Consider the following 20145-nt stretch of genomic DNA (forward strand, 5'->3'; position numbering starts at 1 on the left):
TATTTGATTTTCTATTGATTGTATTGAATGAATTATTTGTATTTATGTCTGTGGTTGATCTACCATTTTTTCTATTATTTACTAGTTAAAAGGTTAATACAAAATATTAAACATAAAGAAAAAAATTTAAGGAATTATAAAAGGCTATAAGAGTCAAAGAAAAGAGGATTTATGATTGAAATAACTGGTCAGACATTAAGATGGTCACGAATTGAATGAAAGTTAAAATCGTATAACTTAGGTAAAAAAAGATAATACATATGATTATGCCTATGCTAAAGTTTTGCTCTAGGTCTGATAAACGATTCATTTCTCTCGTTAGCATCCTGCTAGAAACCGTAAGTTCTTACTCCCTCTCTTTTACTGTTTTTATAGACGAAGTTAATAGAGATGCCTGCTGAAAAAATGATATTACCTTTTTGCCACATCTTAGACTTGGAATATGTGTATGTTTAGGTTGCATTTAAAATGGAGACTGAAACTGAGAGATTAAGATTAAAAGATAGAGACTAAAAGTTTGAGATTGAATTAAATTTTTGTATTATGTTTAATATAAAATACACTGAAGTGAGTTATGTCTCAGAATTAGAAATAGCATGATATGTTAAAAGAATTTAAATCTGGATCAAGTTATATTACATTTGAATAGTTATTGCTATTTTTACTATAACTTTATAATTTATTATGTATAGCTGATATTTTTAGTAAAACATTTTAGAAAAAATTTATTGCAATAATATGTTTATGTTTTAACGTGAATTCAGGGTCGTATATTAATTAATAGTTATAATTTATCAGAAGCAAATTAGTTATGATGCACACACAGATACGAGACGCGTCGACATTTAAATTTTAAAATCTTATAACACATAGAGACACGCATGTATAGAAAATATAAAGCATTTTTTAGATAAATCGTAATGATATTAAAACATAAATTAATTTTTTTAATTATTTTTAATATCTTATTTTAATTATATAAAATATTTAAAATAATTTTTTGTTTTAATAAATAATAAAATATATTATGTCTAAATTTATTTTAAGAATAAGATTAAACACGTTAATACATGATGCTATTTATGTGTGTCCAAACATGTCCAAAGAATTTTTTTTATTTTTTATTAAGACATAGTTGGACATAGCAGATATGTGTGTTAGATAACTATCGGATGAGTATAGTATTTAAAATGTGTCTAATACACGAACATGACAACTCATCGGAATGAACTTTATAACAAATTGGTAACATTTGGCTTTTAATATGATCATGACTTACTAAAAATTGGATCCTTACCTTAATAGTTTGAAAAGACCATATTAAATTGTTGTTGAAAAAATAATAATGACTAACAAACAGAGAGTAATTAAGTCTTTATTTTATAAAATATTTTGTTATATATAAATACTTGTATGTATTATAATTGAGAGAGGAAAAAAAAAAAAAAACCGTGACAGATTCAATCAAGGTTGAATGAACTGTTTGGCACAGAAACACAAGCTCAGCCTCAGAGAGAGAGAGAGAGAGAGAGTTTTTTTTTCTTTCCGAAGGAAAGGAATTTGATTTGAGGAGCAAAATCAGGAAAAACCATACTTGACGAACTGCAATTCGACCCTTCTCCTACGCAAAGGGCACCGCCTTCGTTTCTGAGTATCTATATATCTTTCGTGGCTGCTTTTATCTGACTCAGTCGTTTCAGATTCACTCGTTCTTCAACTCCACTGAAAAAAAATTCCACCTTCTTCGCTACAAACCCTAGGTTCGTTCTTCTATTGTCTTAGCTTGCGATTTTTTCAGCTACTTTTCGATTCAGTTTACACTTTTCTGTGATCAACTTTATCGAATTCACGTGTTGCCCATTTCATTTTTGGATCATTTAACGGCTTGAAAAATGGTTAAAAATTAATTTTTTATATGTATATTTATTTTAGCTGCTGATTGGAGTGTTGTTGCTTTGAAAATTCATTGACTTTGTTGTTTTTTTTTTTGTTGATCAAATGAACTTATTGATCATCTGGTGGCCAATTTTCTGTTTTTTTTTAATTATTTATTTTTGTAATGGAATATGTGAATGTAGATTTTTTATGCTGAAGCAAAGAGATGAACTGACGCAGTTAAAAAGCAGAGTGAAATGGAATTTTTTTGAAAAATTAAGTCATGCGAATTTTGTTGGGGGGGATCTTTGGCAAACTTCAATTTATTTGGTTCGTAGATTACATATAATTGAATTCTGAATCTAACTTGCATCCATATCTACAATTACCATTTCCTGAACAATTTGGTGGATTGAGTTTAGAATATTTTTTTAATGAATTTTTTGTGGTACAATTTATTACATTTTATTGGTTACAATAAAAACCTTGTCAAGTTAACAGTGAAAAAGCAATTAAAGAGGCTCTTTGTTTTTTGTGTGTGTGTGGGTTGGTGGTTTTTTTGTTTTTTTTTGGGGGGGGGGGGAGCGGGAGTCCTGCTAAAGGTCTGCTTGTTCCCTGCAGATATTAAGTGAAGGTTATTCTTGTCATAAAATCTCTTGTAGATTTTGGGGATTCAAAAGAGTTATCTTTCTCTAGGATTGGGGGCTAAACATGATTATATACTAGGAAGAAGAATTATGCTGCCTATGCTGTGATGCAATTTGCTTTCGATGGGTGGGGCCTGGAGTTTAGGGATTAGTGGCTTGGTGTGGACTTGGTATTTGAATTTGAGATGCATCACGTAAATCCATTGCAGCACTAAAAATTATCCAAGAAATCTATACTTATATTTGGATTTCATATATTTCATTGGGAAATGGAAAGGCTTTTTGGGTTCTCATATTATAAGTTGGGAATTGCCTATGACATCTTTGACTTAGGTGGAGTTTTTATTTGGCAATTGGAGATGTAATTTAGGAATTCGGAATAACACCTATTATTGAAAAGATGATGAAATCTCAATCTAGGTTGTTTGGTCATGTTGGGGAAAGTCTAGAAGAGCATCCGGTTAGGATGGTGAAACAGATGGGAAAAAGTTCACCGGCTAGGATAGAGGGAGACCTCAGAAGACTCTGAATGAGTTGGCCACAAGCGATTTAAGCATAAATGAGCTGAGTTTAGACATTATTCTTGTTGTTTGAAGTAGAATAGTTTAGGAACTATTGTATTGGAATGTTTAGTAACTACTTTGTTTTGTTGCCAAAGAGTCATGAATGGACAACTAGGTTATTTTGCTTTGCTTACTGTATGCTAAGGAGATTTAATGAATCTTAGAATATCTTCTCAATCATGGGGAAAAAGAAATGCCTAGGTGACGAAGCAATATAAAAAGAGGAAAGATCAATCGAGAAAAGTTGTCCACCACTCAGTTGGGGAAGCCCCTTAAGGTGGTTAGGTGCTTTACACCAAATAGAAGCTAAAATTCCTGACTTGTCCTTGATATAATTGAACAATGTTGACAACTGATTTTACTCAAGCTATTCTGTTTGGCTTTTTCAAAAAAGCAGAACACTGCGATTTTTGAAAATTTTGTTATAAATTTATACAAATATGTTGTAGTTGATTTTTGGTCAAAGTTTTTGTTAAAATAAGTTGAAACAAGTGCATCCATAAATCCATTGGAACTCATAATTCGGGAGTTATTCTTCAAACAGAAAGTGCCTGGCCCTCTTTACTTCTTCCAGAGCCATGAAAGGTAGTCATGGAAAACTAGTCCAACGACATGGGTCACATCCACTGTTCCAAGGAATAATTGAGGAATAATTCCTTGGAAGAATGTTTGGAGACCAATGTGAGAGTAATATCGGAACTGGTTTTCCGCAAGCTCCGAAACAACGCACATATACAACACACATAGTATGCACCAATAGTCCTAATATAAGGACTTGATCTTAGTGGAGGTTTTGAATTTCTTGAGGGGTTTATCAAAGATCAAGTAGATCTATTCAACTGCAAGGAGTAGACAATGATTTCATGATCATACCTCAGAAGAGTAGAAGGGTCACTTCTCTTTTATGTGGGTTAGAAGACCAATAAATAGAGTCAAGGAGGCCAAATAGAAACCTGAATGCAGAAAATTTCCTCTCCCATTAAGCTTATGTTTGAAATTTTATGAAAAAGAGAATCTCAAAATGTAGGGTTTTTCTTTTTTTTTTTTTTTCCCTTGTTTTTTGTTTTTGGATAACTCAATTATATAAGGGAGAAAGATAATGAAGACGTAGAAAGGCATATCTAAGTGCAAATCTCCTAGACCATGGTTCTCCCAAAAGTGGACATGAGATCCATAATCCACCTCCAAGAACACCGAGGGCTTGAACATATGGGAGGCTCATGAGAGATAAATTTGCATGGACTACCTATTCAAATGTTGTTTCTGTGCCAGCTTAGCTTTTTAAATTATGTAGAATCTCATCTTCGTTATTTTTGGGGGGTAAATGACATTCAAGTTTTAGGAATTTTTCTATATATACATCAACTTCAGTGTGTTGTTATCCCGGACTTCTGATTGTGAATCAAATTAGTAAAGAAGGAAGAATTATACCTGATCGAAAACTGTTTGCCTTTGGTTTAGAAACCGTTTTCAACTTTCCATTTCTATAATTTTCTACAGTTAATTTTGTTTGTCTCTTAAAACCATTACAGAATGTGTTAGGGTTTTTAAATGTTGAAATTTCTTTTCTTTCCTTGCGTGTTCATTTGTATCAGTACACAACTAGTTCAACCAACAGTTCAATTTCATGCACATAGAATATAACACAAATTAAATTCTTCACATACAATTTTTCTCTTCAAGATACCTCTGCACAGTTAGGAGCAACCAAAGTAGTTTGTATGAATGTTTGATGGAAGAAGGAAAAAATTTAATCGTATCTGTGTTTCTTGAAGTGCGGAACGTATTTATTACATTTATTTGCTTATTTATAAAAGAGTCAAGTTTTCAGCAAACTATGTAGTGAATTACTTACCAAACTCATTTTCTGATTCAATGACATTATTATCCTGACAAGGAAAGCACAAAGTAGGAAGTAAAGCATGTCCTTAGGGTTTGCAATATATAGATAATAGTTTATAACCTCTTTGGATATTTGTTTTGATGCTCCTGGATGGATGACAATATGGAAGCTCTATTTATGGGTATTGTTGACAACATCCATGATATGGCGCAATGGTGTCATTCATCCATTTTTGTTTGTTGTTGTTATTGTTGAATGTTGACAACTCGCTTCTACAGTCTAAAATGTGTTTATCCTCTATGTTGCATCACTTTTGGGGAAAAAAGAGGGTAGTATATTTGTACGAAGGCAGTTTTCATTTTATAGGGGGAATGGAGTAATGAGTTACTTACCAAACTCGTTTTCTGATACGAGTACTTTTTTTGTGCTGACAAGGAAAACATAAAATAGGAAAATCAACCATGTTCAATGGGCTGTATTTTTATAGGTTTTGGAATATACAGATGATAGTTTATACTTCTATTGGGGATTTTTGTGTTGACGGTTGGTCAAAGGATGGAACTATAGGGGTATTGGTATTGTTGATAAGTTGCTTTCACAGTCTAAAGTATGAATTTATATCCTCTATGGTGCTTAGTTTTAAACTAAGTCGGGTGATATAACTTTTTTAAAGTGAAGTATTTCCTTTTTTGATAGAAGAAGAATATCATTCAGGCGAAAAACAGAGCAAAAAACAAAGGAAAGGAATAATGGCATAAATTGAGTTAGATTGTGGATTTGGTATACGTTATGGTAAGTTAGTCCTAGCTACAGGCCACATAGTTCAGAATTGTGTGAAAAATGAGAATAAGATAATTAGATAGTCCAAAAAGGAAGGAATGCTTCTCTTCGTAAGTTCTTTCAGCTTTAGAGCTGCATATGCTGGCTGTCAACTTCCATTTGTTCTAATTATATGACAAAATGAAGAAACATATATCCTCTACTTTTGGTATATGGTGTCCTACAAGAAACTCTCCGCTGAATGCATATAACTTTCAAATATATAGTACTTCTTAGTTCATAACAAAAAGAGCTCATGCGCTCTATTTTACAGAACATTAGTTTTGTATATGTGCATGTATCTCTGCCTCTCTCAAATAATATTCTCTTGTAATTCTGTTCAGTATCAATGACTAGTAGGTCTGTTTTTGACTTTTTGCCATCTATGCTGCAGATATTGGAGATTAACTTGATGCAGTTCAGCTACCATACTACTAATAAGTTATGTGCAGTTCTTGTCTCATGCTAGTTTAGTTGTGTGACACATGCCTATTCAATTTGTCTCACAAAGCTGGTCGACTAGCAAATGAGTATGCTCAGATATTTGAGTTCGGTAATATTAATTAGTTTTGAATGAGAACATTGCCATGCTAAATATATCATTGAAGCTGAAAAGAAATTTTGGGTAGGAAAAATAAAAAAGTGCATCTTCAGATGCATTTTATCCTTCGATTTGTTCAAAGGAAAAGTGCTACCAACCTGAAAGTATTATAACATTGGTTTCACCTCTTCATTATGTATCTATTTTTGGTCAGTGGTACATTTTGATGTTATGATATAAGAAGAGAAAATGGAGCATATATCAGAAAAACGATTTCCTCTCAATGCCAAAGATTACAAGTTATATGAAGAAGTTGGTGAAGGTGTTAGTGCCTCAGTATACAGGGCGCTCTGCATTCCACTCAATGAGATAGTTGCCATCAAGGTTCTTGATCTCGAGAAGTGCAACAATGATTTGGTATGTAAGCTAGATTCTTATGAAATTTGAAATTTTTTGGTTTTCAGATTTATGTGTGACAAATTTTATTGCATATTTGGTTATTCGTCATACCATTGAGTATTTCTATTTTCTGTGCGACAAAAATTTGTTTGTAGTAAATGCGCATTGCTTGGCTTGCTAAGCTGCCATTGAATTAGGTTATTTGTGTGGCTCCTTACAATCCCACTATTCCATTTAATCTATGTATAAAGCGTTGCTATGTTGTTTTCAGATTTTACTATATTTATCTTTTTATATAATTTTTTAATGCATCTTTTGGTTCAATGTGACTTGTAGAAATAGAAAAAAAAAAAGAGATTCCAGTCATCATTACAATGCCTGGTGATAAACTATGCATTTCCAGTCCGATTAGTTGTTAAACTTATTGAATTAAAATGTCGTTACGTGTGGTGTCATTTGCTTTAATACAAGGATAGAAATTTTTTGATATTAATAATACAAGGATAATTTCCTTTATTAGTTCAATTATTAGATACTAGATTGTTTGCTGGTACTTGCAAGTGTGTATTCCATAGCTGTCAGATTGAATACATTCTCAATGATATCTATGCAAATTATGCAGGATGGAATCCGGAGAGAGGTACAGACCATGAGCTTGATTGACCATCCGAATCTTTTACGAGCACATTGCTCTTTTACTGCTGGGCACAATCTTTGGGTTGTGATGCCATACATGGCTGGGGGTTCTTGCCTTCATATAATGAAATCTGCCTTTCCTGAGGGTTTTGAAGAGCCTGTTATTGCTACTTTACTTCGTGAAGTTCTCAAAGCACTAGTCTATCTTCATGACCATGGTCACATACACAGAGATGTTAAGGTATTGGGCTGCATCTTGACAAACATCCATTCTTTCCATTTTTGAAACATGCAACCATTTGATATGAATTCGGAATCTGAGAGTTAGGATCGTAGTCAAAATCCTAGGTGAAATGTGTGATTGAGTCTGAGTTTTTGCAGAACTTGCACCTGTTTCTTTGGTGCTTGTAAAGCCTATTTGAATCTACCAATTCATTCCTTTTGTTTGCATGAATTCTCTCTCCATTTTCTGTACAAGCCTACATATGTCTTATTTTCTTTCTTTGCTTCTTTCCCCTTTCTTTTAAACATACTTAACTATGCAGGCTGGGAATATTTTGATTGATTCTAATGGTGCAGTCAAACTAGCTGACTTTGGAGTGTCAGCATGTATGTTTGATACTGGAGATAGGCAACGATCAAGAAATACTTTTGTTGGAACACCCTGCTGGTACCATTTAGTTGCTATAATCCTTTATTGTAGTTTCATATTAAATCTGGCTAGTCATGTGAATATGATCGCTGAAGCTGTGAATTGTGTTTATTTTCATCAGGATGGCTCCTGAGGTTATGCAGCAATTACATGGATATGATTTTAAGTGAGTGTCTTCCCTTCTACCTATCCCTATTGGGCTTCTTTTTTCCATTTAAATAAATATTTCTTGTTTTTAATGAACTTAGGAATTTTTATTCTTAATCTGCTCTTGCAATATTTGATGAGTTCTTTTTATTTTCTCTTATATTTTGGTATCTATTAACAGAGCAGATATATGGTCATTTGGCATAACAGCACTTGAACTTGCTCATGGTCATGCCCCATTTTCCAAATATCCACCAATGAAAGTAATTTACTTATCTTAAAATTTACTTGTTAGTACCACTTCTCTGCTTTAGTCCATGAACTTAGTTGAATATTTACCTTATTTTTCTGGATGTAGGTTTTGCTTATGACTTTGCAAAATGCCCCTCCCGGTCTTGATTATGAAAGAGATAAGAGATTTTCAAAGGTTTGTGGCGTTTTAACAAAAATTTTGTTGTGTCTGTCACTTGTGAAGGTTATTCATATATTAATTGTTCCTCCTCCCTACTCAGTCTTTCAAAGAGTTGGTTGCCACCTGCTTAGTGAAAGACCCTAAGAAACGTCCAAGTTCAGATAAGCTTTTAAAGCACCACTTCTTCAAACATGCACGCCCTGTTGAATATCTTGCTCGCACAATTTTAGATGGCCTTGCTCCTTTGGGAGACCGCTTTAGAATGTTGAAGGTTTGCTTCTTATTTTCAAATTATTGTATTATGTTTATAAATCACTTCTGCTATCATTACTCTGACCTCGTGTTCCAGGCAAAAGAGGCAGATTTACTGGTTCAGAACAAGGCTCTTTATGAAGATAAGGAGCAATTGTCTCAGGTTGGTTCATGTTAAATTCTGAAGTATACAATCGTTTTGGTTATAGTCTATGCAAGGTGGTGATTTTCATGACTGCTGTGTCATTATTTAATGTTAAGTACATGTTTACTGGATGCCTGTATCAATTTTGTATCTGTATTTCATTACTAGTCCTCGATGATTTAAGAATACATTATATGTGATTTTTAATTGTTCTGTTTACAGAAAGAATATATTCGAGGAATTAGTGCCTGGAATTTTAACCTGGAGGATTTAAAAAGTCAAGCTGCTCTCGTAAGTAGTACCTTCCCACTTTTTCTCCTTTATTTACTTTAGCTAGGTGGAAAAGTTGTGCATTACTGGTCATTATTTTCTTTGTCCTTTGCATACAGATTCAAGATGATGGAGTGCCAAATGCAGAAGACCCAGATATAGACAAGAAGCAAAAGGATAGATCTGATGACGAAAGGGTCCCAGCAGATGGTCTATCTTCTGTATCAGCTAATCATTCAGATGTTGCACCCACACTGGACAAAGAGGTACTGATATTCCCCAAAAAATTCTTTATTTATTTCTTGAAATCTTCACTTCAGTTTATGTTCTTTTTGATCTCTTAACCTTTCTATTATTTATTTACTAATTATTATTATTATTATTATTATTATTATTATTATCTACAAATGTATTTTATCATCCGGGGTGCATCTTATTCTCAGGATGGCTTTAACAATCTTCAGGATTTGGAGAGTTCACTTCCTTCATTTCCTAGTAAACCTCTTCAAGCACTTAAGTATGGCTATTTCTTCCATTTATGTTCTTCTGTGTTTATTTATTTATATCTTTTTGTGTGTTGGTATTATTTTTTTAAGTAATGTTGTGCCATCTCTTTCCAGTTATATGGAATGTTATGTTTCAAGCTGGGCAGTTTTATCTCCCGCCACATTTTTTTCATCTTTATTAGTTACTGTTGTTATTTACGATCTTTCCCATAATTTAGGTAAAAATACAAATGGTTTAGATTTTACTCTCCTAACACAACACATGAGCGTCTTTAGGTTTTGTCATAAACCACTTTTTCTAAAAGTTTAAGTTGTTAGGTAGAGGCATGTGAATGTTTTATTATATCTATTAGGTTTGAAGCATGTAATATGTATATGTCTAGCCTATTTTATTCTGAAATTTAACATTTATGTAGAATAGTGCGGCAAATGGAGATTTCACTCTAGACCACTTGGTTATAGAAGTTTTGATAACATGCCATGAAAACATCTCATCCAATAGCTTGATATCAATACTTTATTAAATCTGTGTACATAAAAATAATGTGCATACTTTTTCTTTCAAATTTTATATAAATTTCATTTTAGATACATTCTTCATTCAGATATGGAATTATAATATGCTGTACATTTTATTTCCCCTTTTCCATGCTTAGACTCAGGGGTTTGAATGTAAACATGATTTACAAATTATGTTGTAATTGTTAGTAGTAATTGTTATCCATGAAGAATTTAAGACAAATTCTTAATGTGACTAAATGATGTTTTCATTTGAATTGGCAATTGATTTTTTTTGTGCAAATACTTAAATTTTTTTCCTTATATTTTCTAAAATCATTTGCTAGTTTAGTATATGATTTTCCATTAGATTGTTTTATCTTGATATGCAATCTATGCAGAGGTTGCTTTGATGTCGGTGAGGAAGATGTCAATAATACCAGTCCAAGAGATTTGGATACTGATTATGGAAGAAGTAACAATGAATCTTCTGGGCCAAGTGGTTCATTACCGCAAAATGCTATAGCTCAACAAAAAAAGTTTTTGAGTGGTTCTTTGCTGCCTGATAATTATCCTTCTTCCAAAAAGGTTTTCGATGGTGACAGGTATTTTTTTATTTTTTCTTCTCCCCACCCTCACAACAGTACTTCATTTTTCTTTCCTGTCTTTTAGACTTCTTACAATTAGTGCAGCATTTATGCATATATACACTCTTGGAAATCAAATTCTGTTATAAGGGTTTTTGCTGGCTGAAAAAATTACGTCTAAAATTGGTTACTTGCATGCAATGCTGTGCTTGTGACATTTCTTTTGTATGTCATTTTTATTTTATTTATTTATTTATTTTTTGGAAACCATCATTAAAAGATTGTGCTTCATTTGCTAGCTTTATGTTATAAATTGAAGCATGGTTATTGAGAAATTTTGAAAATTCTCTGTTGAATAATTGATTTGTTTTATGATGTGATTCTTAGAATGGGATAATTTCTTCGTAGATTTTCTTGTTGATCTACTATTGGTGTGTATTCTGATATGTTTTGTGAATTTTTAAAGGGATTATCTACAAACAAGGTATTCTTCTGAGCGGAATCATAGCGGTCCATTGTTATATCGGCAGAAGAGGGATAATACCAACCTTCCTTTGGGTGTGTATTTTTCTCGTTAATGTGATTGGCATTCTGAAATCTGAACATTTTCATCATTTTCATTTTCTTGTCAGTAATTAGATGTTTACTTGTTTCATTCCAATATAAACTCGCTGAGAAATTGTTCTTACATACTTCAATGCTTTATCTATAAGCAGTTGATGACACATCAGAAGGAGCTGTTGTTCAGCGTAAGGGGCGCTTTAAGGTCACATCAGCAGATCTCAGTCCAATGGTATGTGTAGCATGCTATTTTGTTTTTTTTAGGTCCGTCTCTTTTAAATGCATCAAGGTGTACATTCTTATGCCCGATCTATGGTTAGGCTATGCTATTTGTTAAAATTTGTAGCTTTTTCTGTTTCCTTGAGATGATATGATGACCTATGGTTGGATCTATGCGATTATGTTTGCTCCCATCGGTGATAATGATATTGGGGATTGAATTTATTATGTTTTTGTATCTTCTACTTATTCAGGGTCAGGCAAACTGCGTTTGTGTCCCAGTTAGTGGAGCTCCTGCTAGTCCGCCAAATCAGAACTCCGTGGCTGCTGCTATTCTTCCATCATTGCAGTGCATATTGCAACAGAACAGTTTGCAGAGGGTATGCTTCGGGTTGCAATTCTTAGTTTCTTATTTATTTTTTTTTAATTGACAATTCTAAGGCGGATATTTTACTTTCCAATGAAATTTGACAGGAAGAACTTATTAAACTAATAAAGTATGCAGAGCAATCTTATGGTAAGGGCTCATCTTTTTTGTGTGTGAATTTTGTTCCTTAAAACTGCCAACTCTGGTTATTCATGCTGCTTTTATTTGTTGTAGGCAAGAATGCAGAATCAGCGGAGGCAGTTGATTCTTTGCAGGTACATCACCACCCTTTGCGTAATATTAATAGCTCTTAAAAGTTCCAATGACATGCTCAGGACTAGGTTTTTGCAGCTGTATCAGAAATCTATAAGCAATGGGAAAACATTGAAGGAATTTGATATTTATAAACACTGATTAGAACAACTTAGGGAACAAAATCAAAATTTAAGCCAAATCTTAAGGACAGAAACTGTCCCTGGATGGGGGTGTTAAGAATACTCATTATATAAAGGGTAGCTCAGTACATAGGCATCCCACGGTTAGCAGGGTCCGGGATAGGACCGCACCCAAAGAGTGTAATGTAGGTAGCCTAACCTGATAAATGCATTAGTGGCTGATTTTAAGGTTTGAACCTGTGGCCTTAAGGTTATAGATAGACAACTCAACTGTTTCTCTTAGACAGCTCACATGAATACTCATTACATGAGTGTTGCTTAATGGCCTTACATTTGCGCAACTTGCAGGCACCACCGGTGACAAATAGGGAGCGAGAGCTGTATTTTCAGGTTGTTCAACTCCAACAGAGGTATAATGAATTTAACCAAGTTTCGGTTTGTTGATCAACCTAAATTTAGCATATATCTTATTTTCATTTTTCAACTCTTATGTCAGTCTTGGCACCCTTGTTGAGGAATTGCAGAGACAAAAGATGAAAAACCTTCAGGTATGTCAGAATGTCTTGCTTTAATTAATTATTTAAAAAAAGAAAAGAAAAATTGAAAACCCCATAAGGAAGGCTTTGATTATAAGTTGACCTGGATACAAAATAAGCTACTCTGAACAAGTGCTTGGATCCTATCCAAAAAGAATTAATCTTTTCATATTCTTATTTGTGCTTTTTTCTTTTATATATTCATTTTGAATGCATTAACTGTGTTCCTTCATGAAAGTAGAGTCTAGATATACCATTTTGAATGCTGATTTCATCATTTGGAATTCCCCTTGAACTATCATTCATTTATGGTATGTGGCCTTGTGCTTTGGTTTGCAGTTAGAGAAACAGTTGAGCTCAATGGCCAACAAAGTTGAAAAGTGAAGACCAATACAAGAAAGAAAGCTTATAACTGAGAAATGTCTGGCGTCCAGTGATAACATTGGAATTGGATGATGATGATGTTTTGCAAACACACCTGAGGGATGATGGCACATCTCAGTTTGTATCTTGCTGTATACCAGTGTTAACTTTGTGTTTAAGGCAGACACCAATTTTTGAGATGCTATCCTTGAGTCTCTTTATAAAATGTAATTTATTGACTTTAGATATTGAGATTATTATTATTATTATTATTATTATTATTATTAAATTTAATACCCCCTTACCATTTGTCTGCCTCATTCCCCCCACCCTCTCTACCCACCAAAACATACCCTTAAGAATTCAAGTAAATGCATATATATTATTTAGCTGACCAATGTTGCTATTGCTATGTGCCTTATTTTAAGGGTGAGTGTGGTTTGTTCAAATATCAGATACCTGCCTTGGGGGTAAGTTTTATACTTGCTTCCTCTTTTAGGACAACCATTCTATGATTTCTTAGTACAAGTCATTGTAAATTGTTTGAATTGTTGCTTGATTTGTGGAAACAATTATCACATATAAAGTTATTTATGTGATTTTACTTAAATACTTGGACTTTTGAGATGGTTTATGAATAAAAAATATAAAGTTTTATTTGTTCAAGTATTTCTAAGACAAACATGTATCAGAAAAGTCACAAATCATGCACAAAGATTAAGTTGGTTAGATTTTAGGAAACATGAGGTTTGAATAATGAATAATGGATAATAAGTCATAGCTGCCTCATTGGCTGGTCTAAAATATCTGCTCCTTCATGATCAATCTGTGGGAGCTGCAATTTGTGTCAAATTTGATGGCCTCTAGGAAACAGTGATAGCCCAGAAAATTTTACCATGGGGGGGGGGGGGAGTAAAAATATAGAAAGCATTCAAGTGTATCATAGTTTCAAATATTTCAGTGTTTTTAGTCATTAATTTTAATCATAAAATATATACATCTTTGATATTAATGACTAAAAATACTGAAACACAGGAAATACTTAAAATGTTTCTAAAAATATATAGGAAAGTATTTTTTTTATGGATATGTTTACTATTTGAAATTGGAATTATATACATATATTAGAAAGAATTATAACTATTAAAGTTAATATAAAAGAATAGCAAGTTAGTTTATAACTGTTTTACCTTCTATATTTCAATATGGTTAAATGTATATATTTTTGAGTAAAGTATCGTTTTTGTCCCCAACGTTTGGGGTAAGTCCTATTTGTGTCCCTAACGTTTAAATCGTCCTATTTGTATCCCTAACGTTTATAAAAGTGATTCAATGTTATCCTACTATCAATTATACTAACAAATCATATTATATTTTTCAATTATTCTCATTTGGATGTATTCATTCTCAATTATTCTCAATTAGGTCTCATTTGGATGTGTTCGATTTTAATATTATACCCATTATTTGTGTTTAGATTCAATTATGTCCCTAGAAAAGTGAATTATGTAAATGTTGTAGGAATTAGTTTCAACTTTTGATGAGCTATTTTTCGGAGTGGATCATCGATTCTATCCCAGACATTTGTATTCTAACTTCAAGAAGAGATTTTTAAAACTCAAACTAAAGCGTTCATGATGTGTAATTGACGGCAGGATAACATTGAATCACTTTTACAAACGTTAGGGATACAAATAGGATGATTTAAACGTTAGGGATACAAATAGGATTTACCCCAAACGTTGGGGACAAAAACGATACTTTACTCTAAAGGTTTTTGATAATGCGTATCCTAGGACATTCGTTGAGATTACTATTAGAAGTTTTTAAACTTTTTTCCTCTAAATATACGTTTACAACTAGAGAAATTTAATGGAGTCTAAGAAAAGTAAAATAATAACTCAATAAGAAAAATCCAAAATTAAGAAAAGAAAAGCTAACAGAAACAAAGAAAAGACATAATAACAAGGATGCTAAATAGCAAGAAATTCTTGAAGGGATGATCTGCAGCTGGAGTTTTGGTTGAGTGACAATATATGATACTTTTTAATATGTTGTATCCGAGTTCGAATTAAAAAAAAAAAAAAAGAAAGGGCTGTTGTCCCAGTATATCACTCATCAGATTCAGTCTACAAGAGCCTTTTGTTCATTTTCAAAGAAAAAATAATACAACAGCCTTTCTTTTATTGATGTGAATTTTGCACATGCTTTCTTTATCTTTTTATTTGTAATTTTAGATTTTTTCATTATAAAAATTTTGATATTATATTATGAAATTAGAGGTAGAAACACAAATAATTTATATATATCTATCATATCTTTTAGTCATGTATAGTATGATTCATTTTTCTCTTGACCATTTACAATGGTGTAGCATGACATTTGGAAAAAAATTAGTATTCAAATTTTTTCATTGGATGATATTTTAGCTTTAGTTAGCAGTGACACTCACCATTAATTTAAAATATTCATGTGAATAACAAAACTTTCAGATTGACAAAACGAAGATAATAATAATATGAGTACAAATTCCCTTATAGATAATAATATGGTTGTTATTCTTCGATCTATTGTAAACCCCGGTTAAATTAGTAGATAATTAGTTAATAAATTATTTTTTAATAAGGAGGATTAGAAATGTGAATATTATATCAAATTAGGATAGAGCTCATCGAAACGAGAATTTTGACACTAATTTTGAAGAAAACGGTCCAAGAATGGACCGAACCGATTGAACCGGACCCGAACCGGGCTATCGGTCCAACCGGACCAGCCCTTTTAAGTGAACCCAAGCCTTTGTCCCCCTCATTTCAACGTGAACGAAGCTGAAAGCTTCAGAGGGAAAAGAAGAACGAGACATTCCCGTAAACCCTCACGTTAACTTCCGTACGCCGTAACTTCTCCGTTCGAGCTCCGATCGTCGCACCGTTTGCGGCCACGCGTTCACCGCGTCGAGCTCTACATTTCTACCGGAACAATTTCATAGGTAACTTGCTATTTCACTCTCAGCTTCATCTTCCCCCAATTTTCGAATTTTAAGTGGGAATATTGAATTTCTTTGATTTCTGATGTTTTAGGATCCAATTAGCTTGAGAGAAACGTTCACTCTTGCTTATGTGAAGCTTGGGTAAGGTGAGGATACGATAATTCTATTTTATTTTCATTAAATTTGAGCTTTGAGTAGTAAATTGGGTATATATGTATTATGAATGTGTATTAGGTTGAAAATAAATAATTGGAGCTTGAAATTGTGAATACTGGAACTTGGAGGAAGCGGATTAGTTGAGTTTTGAGGGGCTGTTTTGGTTTTGAATAAATAGCTTTGGTCGTTACGTGGAAATCGGCTAAGGTATGGTTTAGGTTTCTTGCATTTAATATATAATGTTCTGTGAAAACTTAGGCTAGATGACCATTGGATAAGTTGGAATGCAGGTGTATGTTTAATGTTTAGTAATTTATCGATGAATATATTTGGTTGAAGTTTATTGGATAATTAGTTTTTAATTTTGGATGGTGAATGTTGTTATGTTAATTTGGAGAGAATTATGGTTGAATGTTATTGTTGATTAACTAATGATTTGGTGAATTATTGATTTGAGGTATAACTATTGTGGAGGTTGTTGTGATAATGAGGTATTTTGTGTTAAAAGCCTAGGATTTGTGAACTATGATCCTTAGTTGAATTTTGGTTGTTGGATTTGAATATTGTATGAGTTTAATTGTTGATTTGAAGTAGATTTATTGTGGTGATTGTTATGATGATGAGGAAGGGTATGTTGAATTGAAAAGAAAGCAGGTTTGGACCCGAAAAGGGTGGCAAAGTCCGAGTTTTAGAGGAGATGCTGCCGAAATTTTATAAAAAATTAGAGATTTTATTTAGATGATTATTTAAAAGAGATTTAGATTTAAAGGTTATAAGGTTTGATTTTGAGTTATTAAGAAAGTGAGTATGTTTTAAGTTTGAAGTTTGATTCTTAGAAAAGAATGAATTATGTTTTGAATTGAAACTATTGATGGATGGAATGGGAGGTGATATAATGAAGGATAAGGATTGAATATGTTTAATGTATGATGATGAATGAGATGCAATTGAGAATGATGTGGATGTTGATGAATTATAATTGAATTATTTATATGGCTTATGAATTTGAATAATCTGAGATACGAGATTCCCTGGATTAAGTGCCGTGGCTTGCCACCACGTGTACCAGGTTGAAAACTCGATACTCTGTTGACCCTACGACGTAAGTGTGACCGGGCACTATATAAATTCCCGGGAATGTTACCCCCATTGAGCAATATTGATTATTTGAGAAAAATCTATGCATAGACTCTTGGGGATGCACGTCGGGGGACAGTCTAAGGACAATTCAGACTTGTCGGGTTGGCTGGATAACCGACAGATGAGCCTCATCAGCCATAGGACAGGCATGCATCATATGCATATTACTTGAATTACTTGCTTGTGCTCTAATTGGGTGTGCCTATTTGTATTTGCCATGCTAAATGTGTATTTGTTACCTGCAATAGTTGTAACCTTCTTGTGTTTGCCTTTAACTGTTTATTTGTCTGTGAAAATGCATGATGGAATTGGAGGTATGGAGGAATGGTAGTATAGGACTTAGATTTAAGGTTAAGTTAAGTTAGGATTAAATATTTTTAGGAAACCACCTTTTATGGCTTCTGTTTAATACTTTAAGTTCTACAATCTGAGTATCGGCGTTCTAGGACTGCCTATGGCATTCCCAGGACCTTATATATTATGTGTGTGGCACCTTTACCATACTGAGAACCTCCGGTTCTCATTCCATACTATGTTGTTGTTTTTCAGATGCAGGTCGGGAGCCATCTCGTTAGGCGTCTGGACTCTTAAAGCGGAGGGGTTACTGGATAGTGTTGTTGTATAGTTTTATTGTACAATGATGTATATATATGTACTTAACTTTCTCTCCGCATAACTTGTCCTTTTTGACTCTCTTAGAGGTTTATGGAGAGGCAGGATTGTGTGTATGTACTTTTGGGTTTTGGATATGTATGTATATATATGTGTAAATATTCTCCGGCCAGTCTTGACTTCGCAGGCTGAGTTAGGAGCTTGATATTTTGTATCTTTGGCACTCTATTCCCACTTCTGTTAGCTTATGTTTGATAGTTATGGTTTTCTTAGCACGTAAGTTAACTCGTTCCTTGAGCGTTGCGCTTTTATTGTGCGATTTTTATTTCCCCCTTTTCTTCAAGGCTCCTAGCATATTATAACTTTTCTGCTATTATATGTACTTATTTTATTTTAGAGGTCGTAATACCACATCACCTCTGTTTTACGACTTAAGCGTAAAGCTTTGTGTGGTAGGGTGTTACATTATGGTATCAGAGCAGTTCGTTCCTATAGAGCCTGAAAGACGGACTGATTGTGCTTCTGTGCATTCTCTGTATATGTGTGTATGTGCTATTAGGATATTTGATTGATATATATGGCATAAACGTTTGTGAGCATGCATTTGGAACTTAAAAGCATTAGACCTGCGATATTGAGACTGATCAACTTAATATCACTTGTTTGATGTGTATAAGGACCAGATGTCGACTCACAGACGCGGTCGCGGGCGAGGTAGAGGTAGAATACGCATCGTTACTCCTAGCCCGGTAGGGAATGATCCAGTAGACTTTATGGCTGCCTTGGGAAATATGGCTGCAGCTATGCAGGCAACAGCTGAGGCACTGGGTAATCAGATAAATCAGGGTAATCATGGGAACAATAATGATGAGGACGGTCCTATGACACTTGCTACATTTCTGAAAGTTCACCCTCCGACTTTTAGGGGAACCTCAAATCCCACTGACGCAGATAATTGGATTCAGGCTATGGAAAGGGCATTACAGGCACAACAGGTTCCTGAGAAGTAATTGGTTGAATTTGGAACTTATCAACTGCAAGGTGAGGCTCAGTATTGGTGACAGGGGACACGATGTATCCTGCAGGCAGATGACGCTGTGATAGTCGGGAGATTGGTTATTTAAGAGCCATGTTTTGCTTGATTATTCTGAGAAGTCAGTACAGTTTATGTTAGAAAGGTCAGAAGCGCCGGTTGTGGTGAATAGTTACTATTTGAATTTTATGATAGTAAACTGTTCTGGAACTGAATGTCAGGGTATTATGTTATTAACTGCGAGAATATCAGGTGATGATCAGAGTTTAGAGCAGATTTCAGTTGTATGTGAATTTCCAGATGTGTTTCCGGATTATATTAATGAATTTCCCCCTAACCGAGAGGTTGAATTTGCAATTGAGTTGGTACCTGGATCCGGTCCAATTTCAATTACTCCTTATAGGATGTCGCCTTTAGAAATGGCTGAACTGAAGGCTCAGCTGGAAGATCTGTTGGGTAAGCATTTTATCCGACCAAGTGTTTCTCCGTGGGGAGCGCCAGTGTTACTGGTAAAGAAGAAGGATGGGAGTATGCGGCTGTGTGTCGATTATCGGCAATTGAATAAGATCACTGTGAAGAATAAATATCCGTTGCCTAGAATCGATGATCTAATGGATCAGCTACAGGGTGCCAGTGTGTTTTCTAAGATTGACCTGCGATCCGGATATCATCAGATAAGGGTTAGAGACGAGGATATTCCGAAAACTGCTTTCAGAACCCGTTATGGTCATTATGAGTATACAGTGATGTCTTTCGGGTTAACTAATGCCCCGGCAGTATTTATGGATTATATGAACAGGATTTTTCGACCGTATCTGGACAAGTTTGTTATTGTTTTCATTGATGACATTCTTGTTTATTCTAAGACTGAAGAGGAACATGCTGATCATTTGCGAACTGTGCTGCAAATTCTGAGAGACAGGAAGTTATATGCTAAGCTATCTAAATGTGAGTTCTGGAAGAGTGAAGTGAAGTTTCTCGGCCA

At 33.8% G+C, this 20145-nt stretch overlaps 1 protein-coding gene and 1 long non-coding RNA gene across 4 annotated transcripts; both read left to right on the forward strand.

The window, feature by feature from the left end:
- The first annotated feature begins 1397 nt into the window (after positions 1-1397).
- On the forward strand, positions 1398-13543 carry LOC107644519 (Protein kinase superfamily protein). 3 transcript variants are annotated; one of them, XM_016348388.3, is made up of 21 exons: positions 1398-1760; positions 6142-6705; positions 7310-7564; positions 7869-7993; positions 8097-8141; positions 8304-8385; positions 8481-8549; positions 8635-8805; positions 8884-8949; positions 9154-9222; positions 9321-9467; positions 9645-9718; positions 10607-10810; positions 11259-11350; positions 11509-11585; positions 11827-11952; positions 12047-12089; positions 12174-12214; positions 12683-12744; positions 12831-12882; positions 13210-13543. In XM_016348388.3, the coding sequence occupies exons 2-21, from the start codon at positions 6538-6540 to the stop codon at positions 13252-13254; spliced, it is 2013 nt and encodes a 670-aa protein (XP_016203874.1). In that variant the 5' UTR covers positions 1398-1760; positions 6142-6537; the 3' UTR covers positions 13255-13543. The 3 variants fall into 3 exon arrangements, with proteins under 3 accessions (XP_016203874.1, XP_088344454.1, XP_088344453.1); XM_088488328.1 differs by lacking the exon at positions 1398-1760 and having other exon boundaries at positions 6140-6277; positions 6503-6705; XM_088488327.1 differs by lacking the exon at positions 1398-1760 and having other exon boundaries at positions 6163-6300; positions 6503-6705.
- A 2420-nt stretch (positions 13544-15963) lies between these two features.
- Positions 15964-18436, forward strand: LOC110263064 (uncharacterized). The gene is made up of 4 exons (XR_015883122.1): positions 15964-16219; positions 16311-16365; positions 16454-16582; positions 18065-18436. It is a non-coding gene; the product is annotated as an uncharacterized LOC110263064 (long non-coding RNA).
- The last annotated feature ends 1709 nt before the right edge of the window (positions 18437-20145 follow it).

Source organism: Arachis ipaensis, chromosome B5, assembly GCF_059453495.1.
Source record: "Arachis ipaensis isolate K30076 ecotype BB chromosome B5, ASM5945349v1, whole genome shotgun sequence".
Taxonomy (NCBI): Eukaryota; Viridiplantae; Streptophyta; class Magnoliopsida; order Fabales; family Fabaceae; genus Arachis; species Arachis ipaensis.

Bases quoted from the DNA above. Each gene is read 5' to 3' on its own strand.
- LOC107644519 (XM_016348388.3), top strand. From the start codon at position 6,538: ATGGAGCATATATCAGAAAAACGATTTCCTCTCAATGCCAAAGATTAC. The intron at 6,706-7,309 runs GTATGTAAGCTA...CAAATTATGCAG, and splicing joins AGAAGTGCAACAATGATTTG to GATGGAATCCGGAGAGAGGT. The intron at 11,351-11,508 runs GTGTGTATTTTT...ATCTATAAGCAG, and splicing joins TAATACCAACCTTCCTTTGG to TTGATGACACATCAGAAGGA.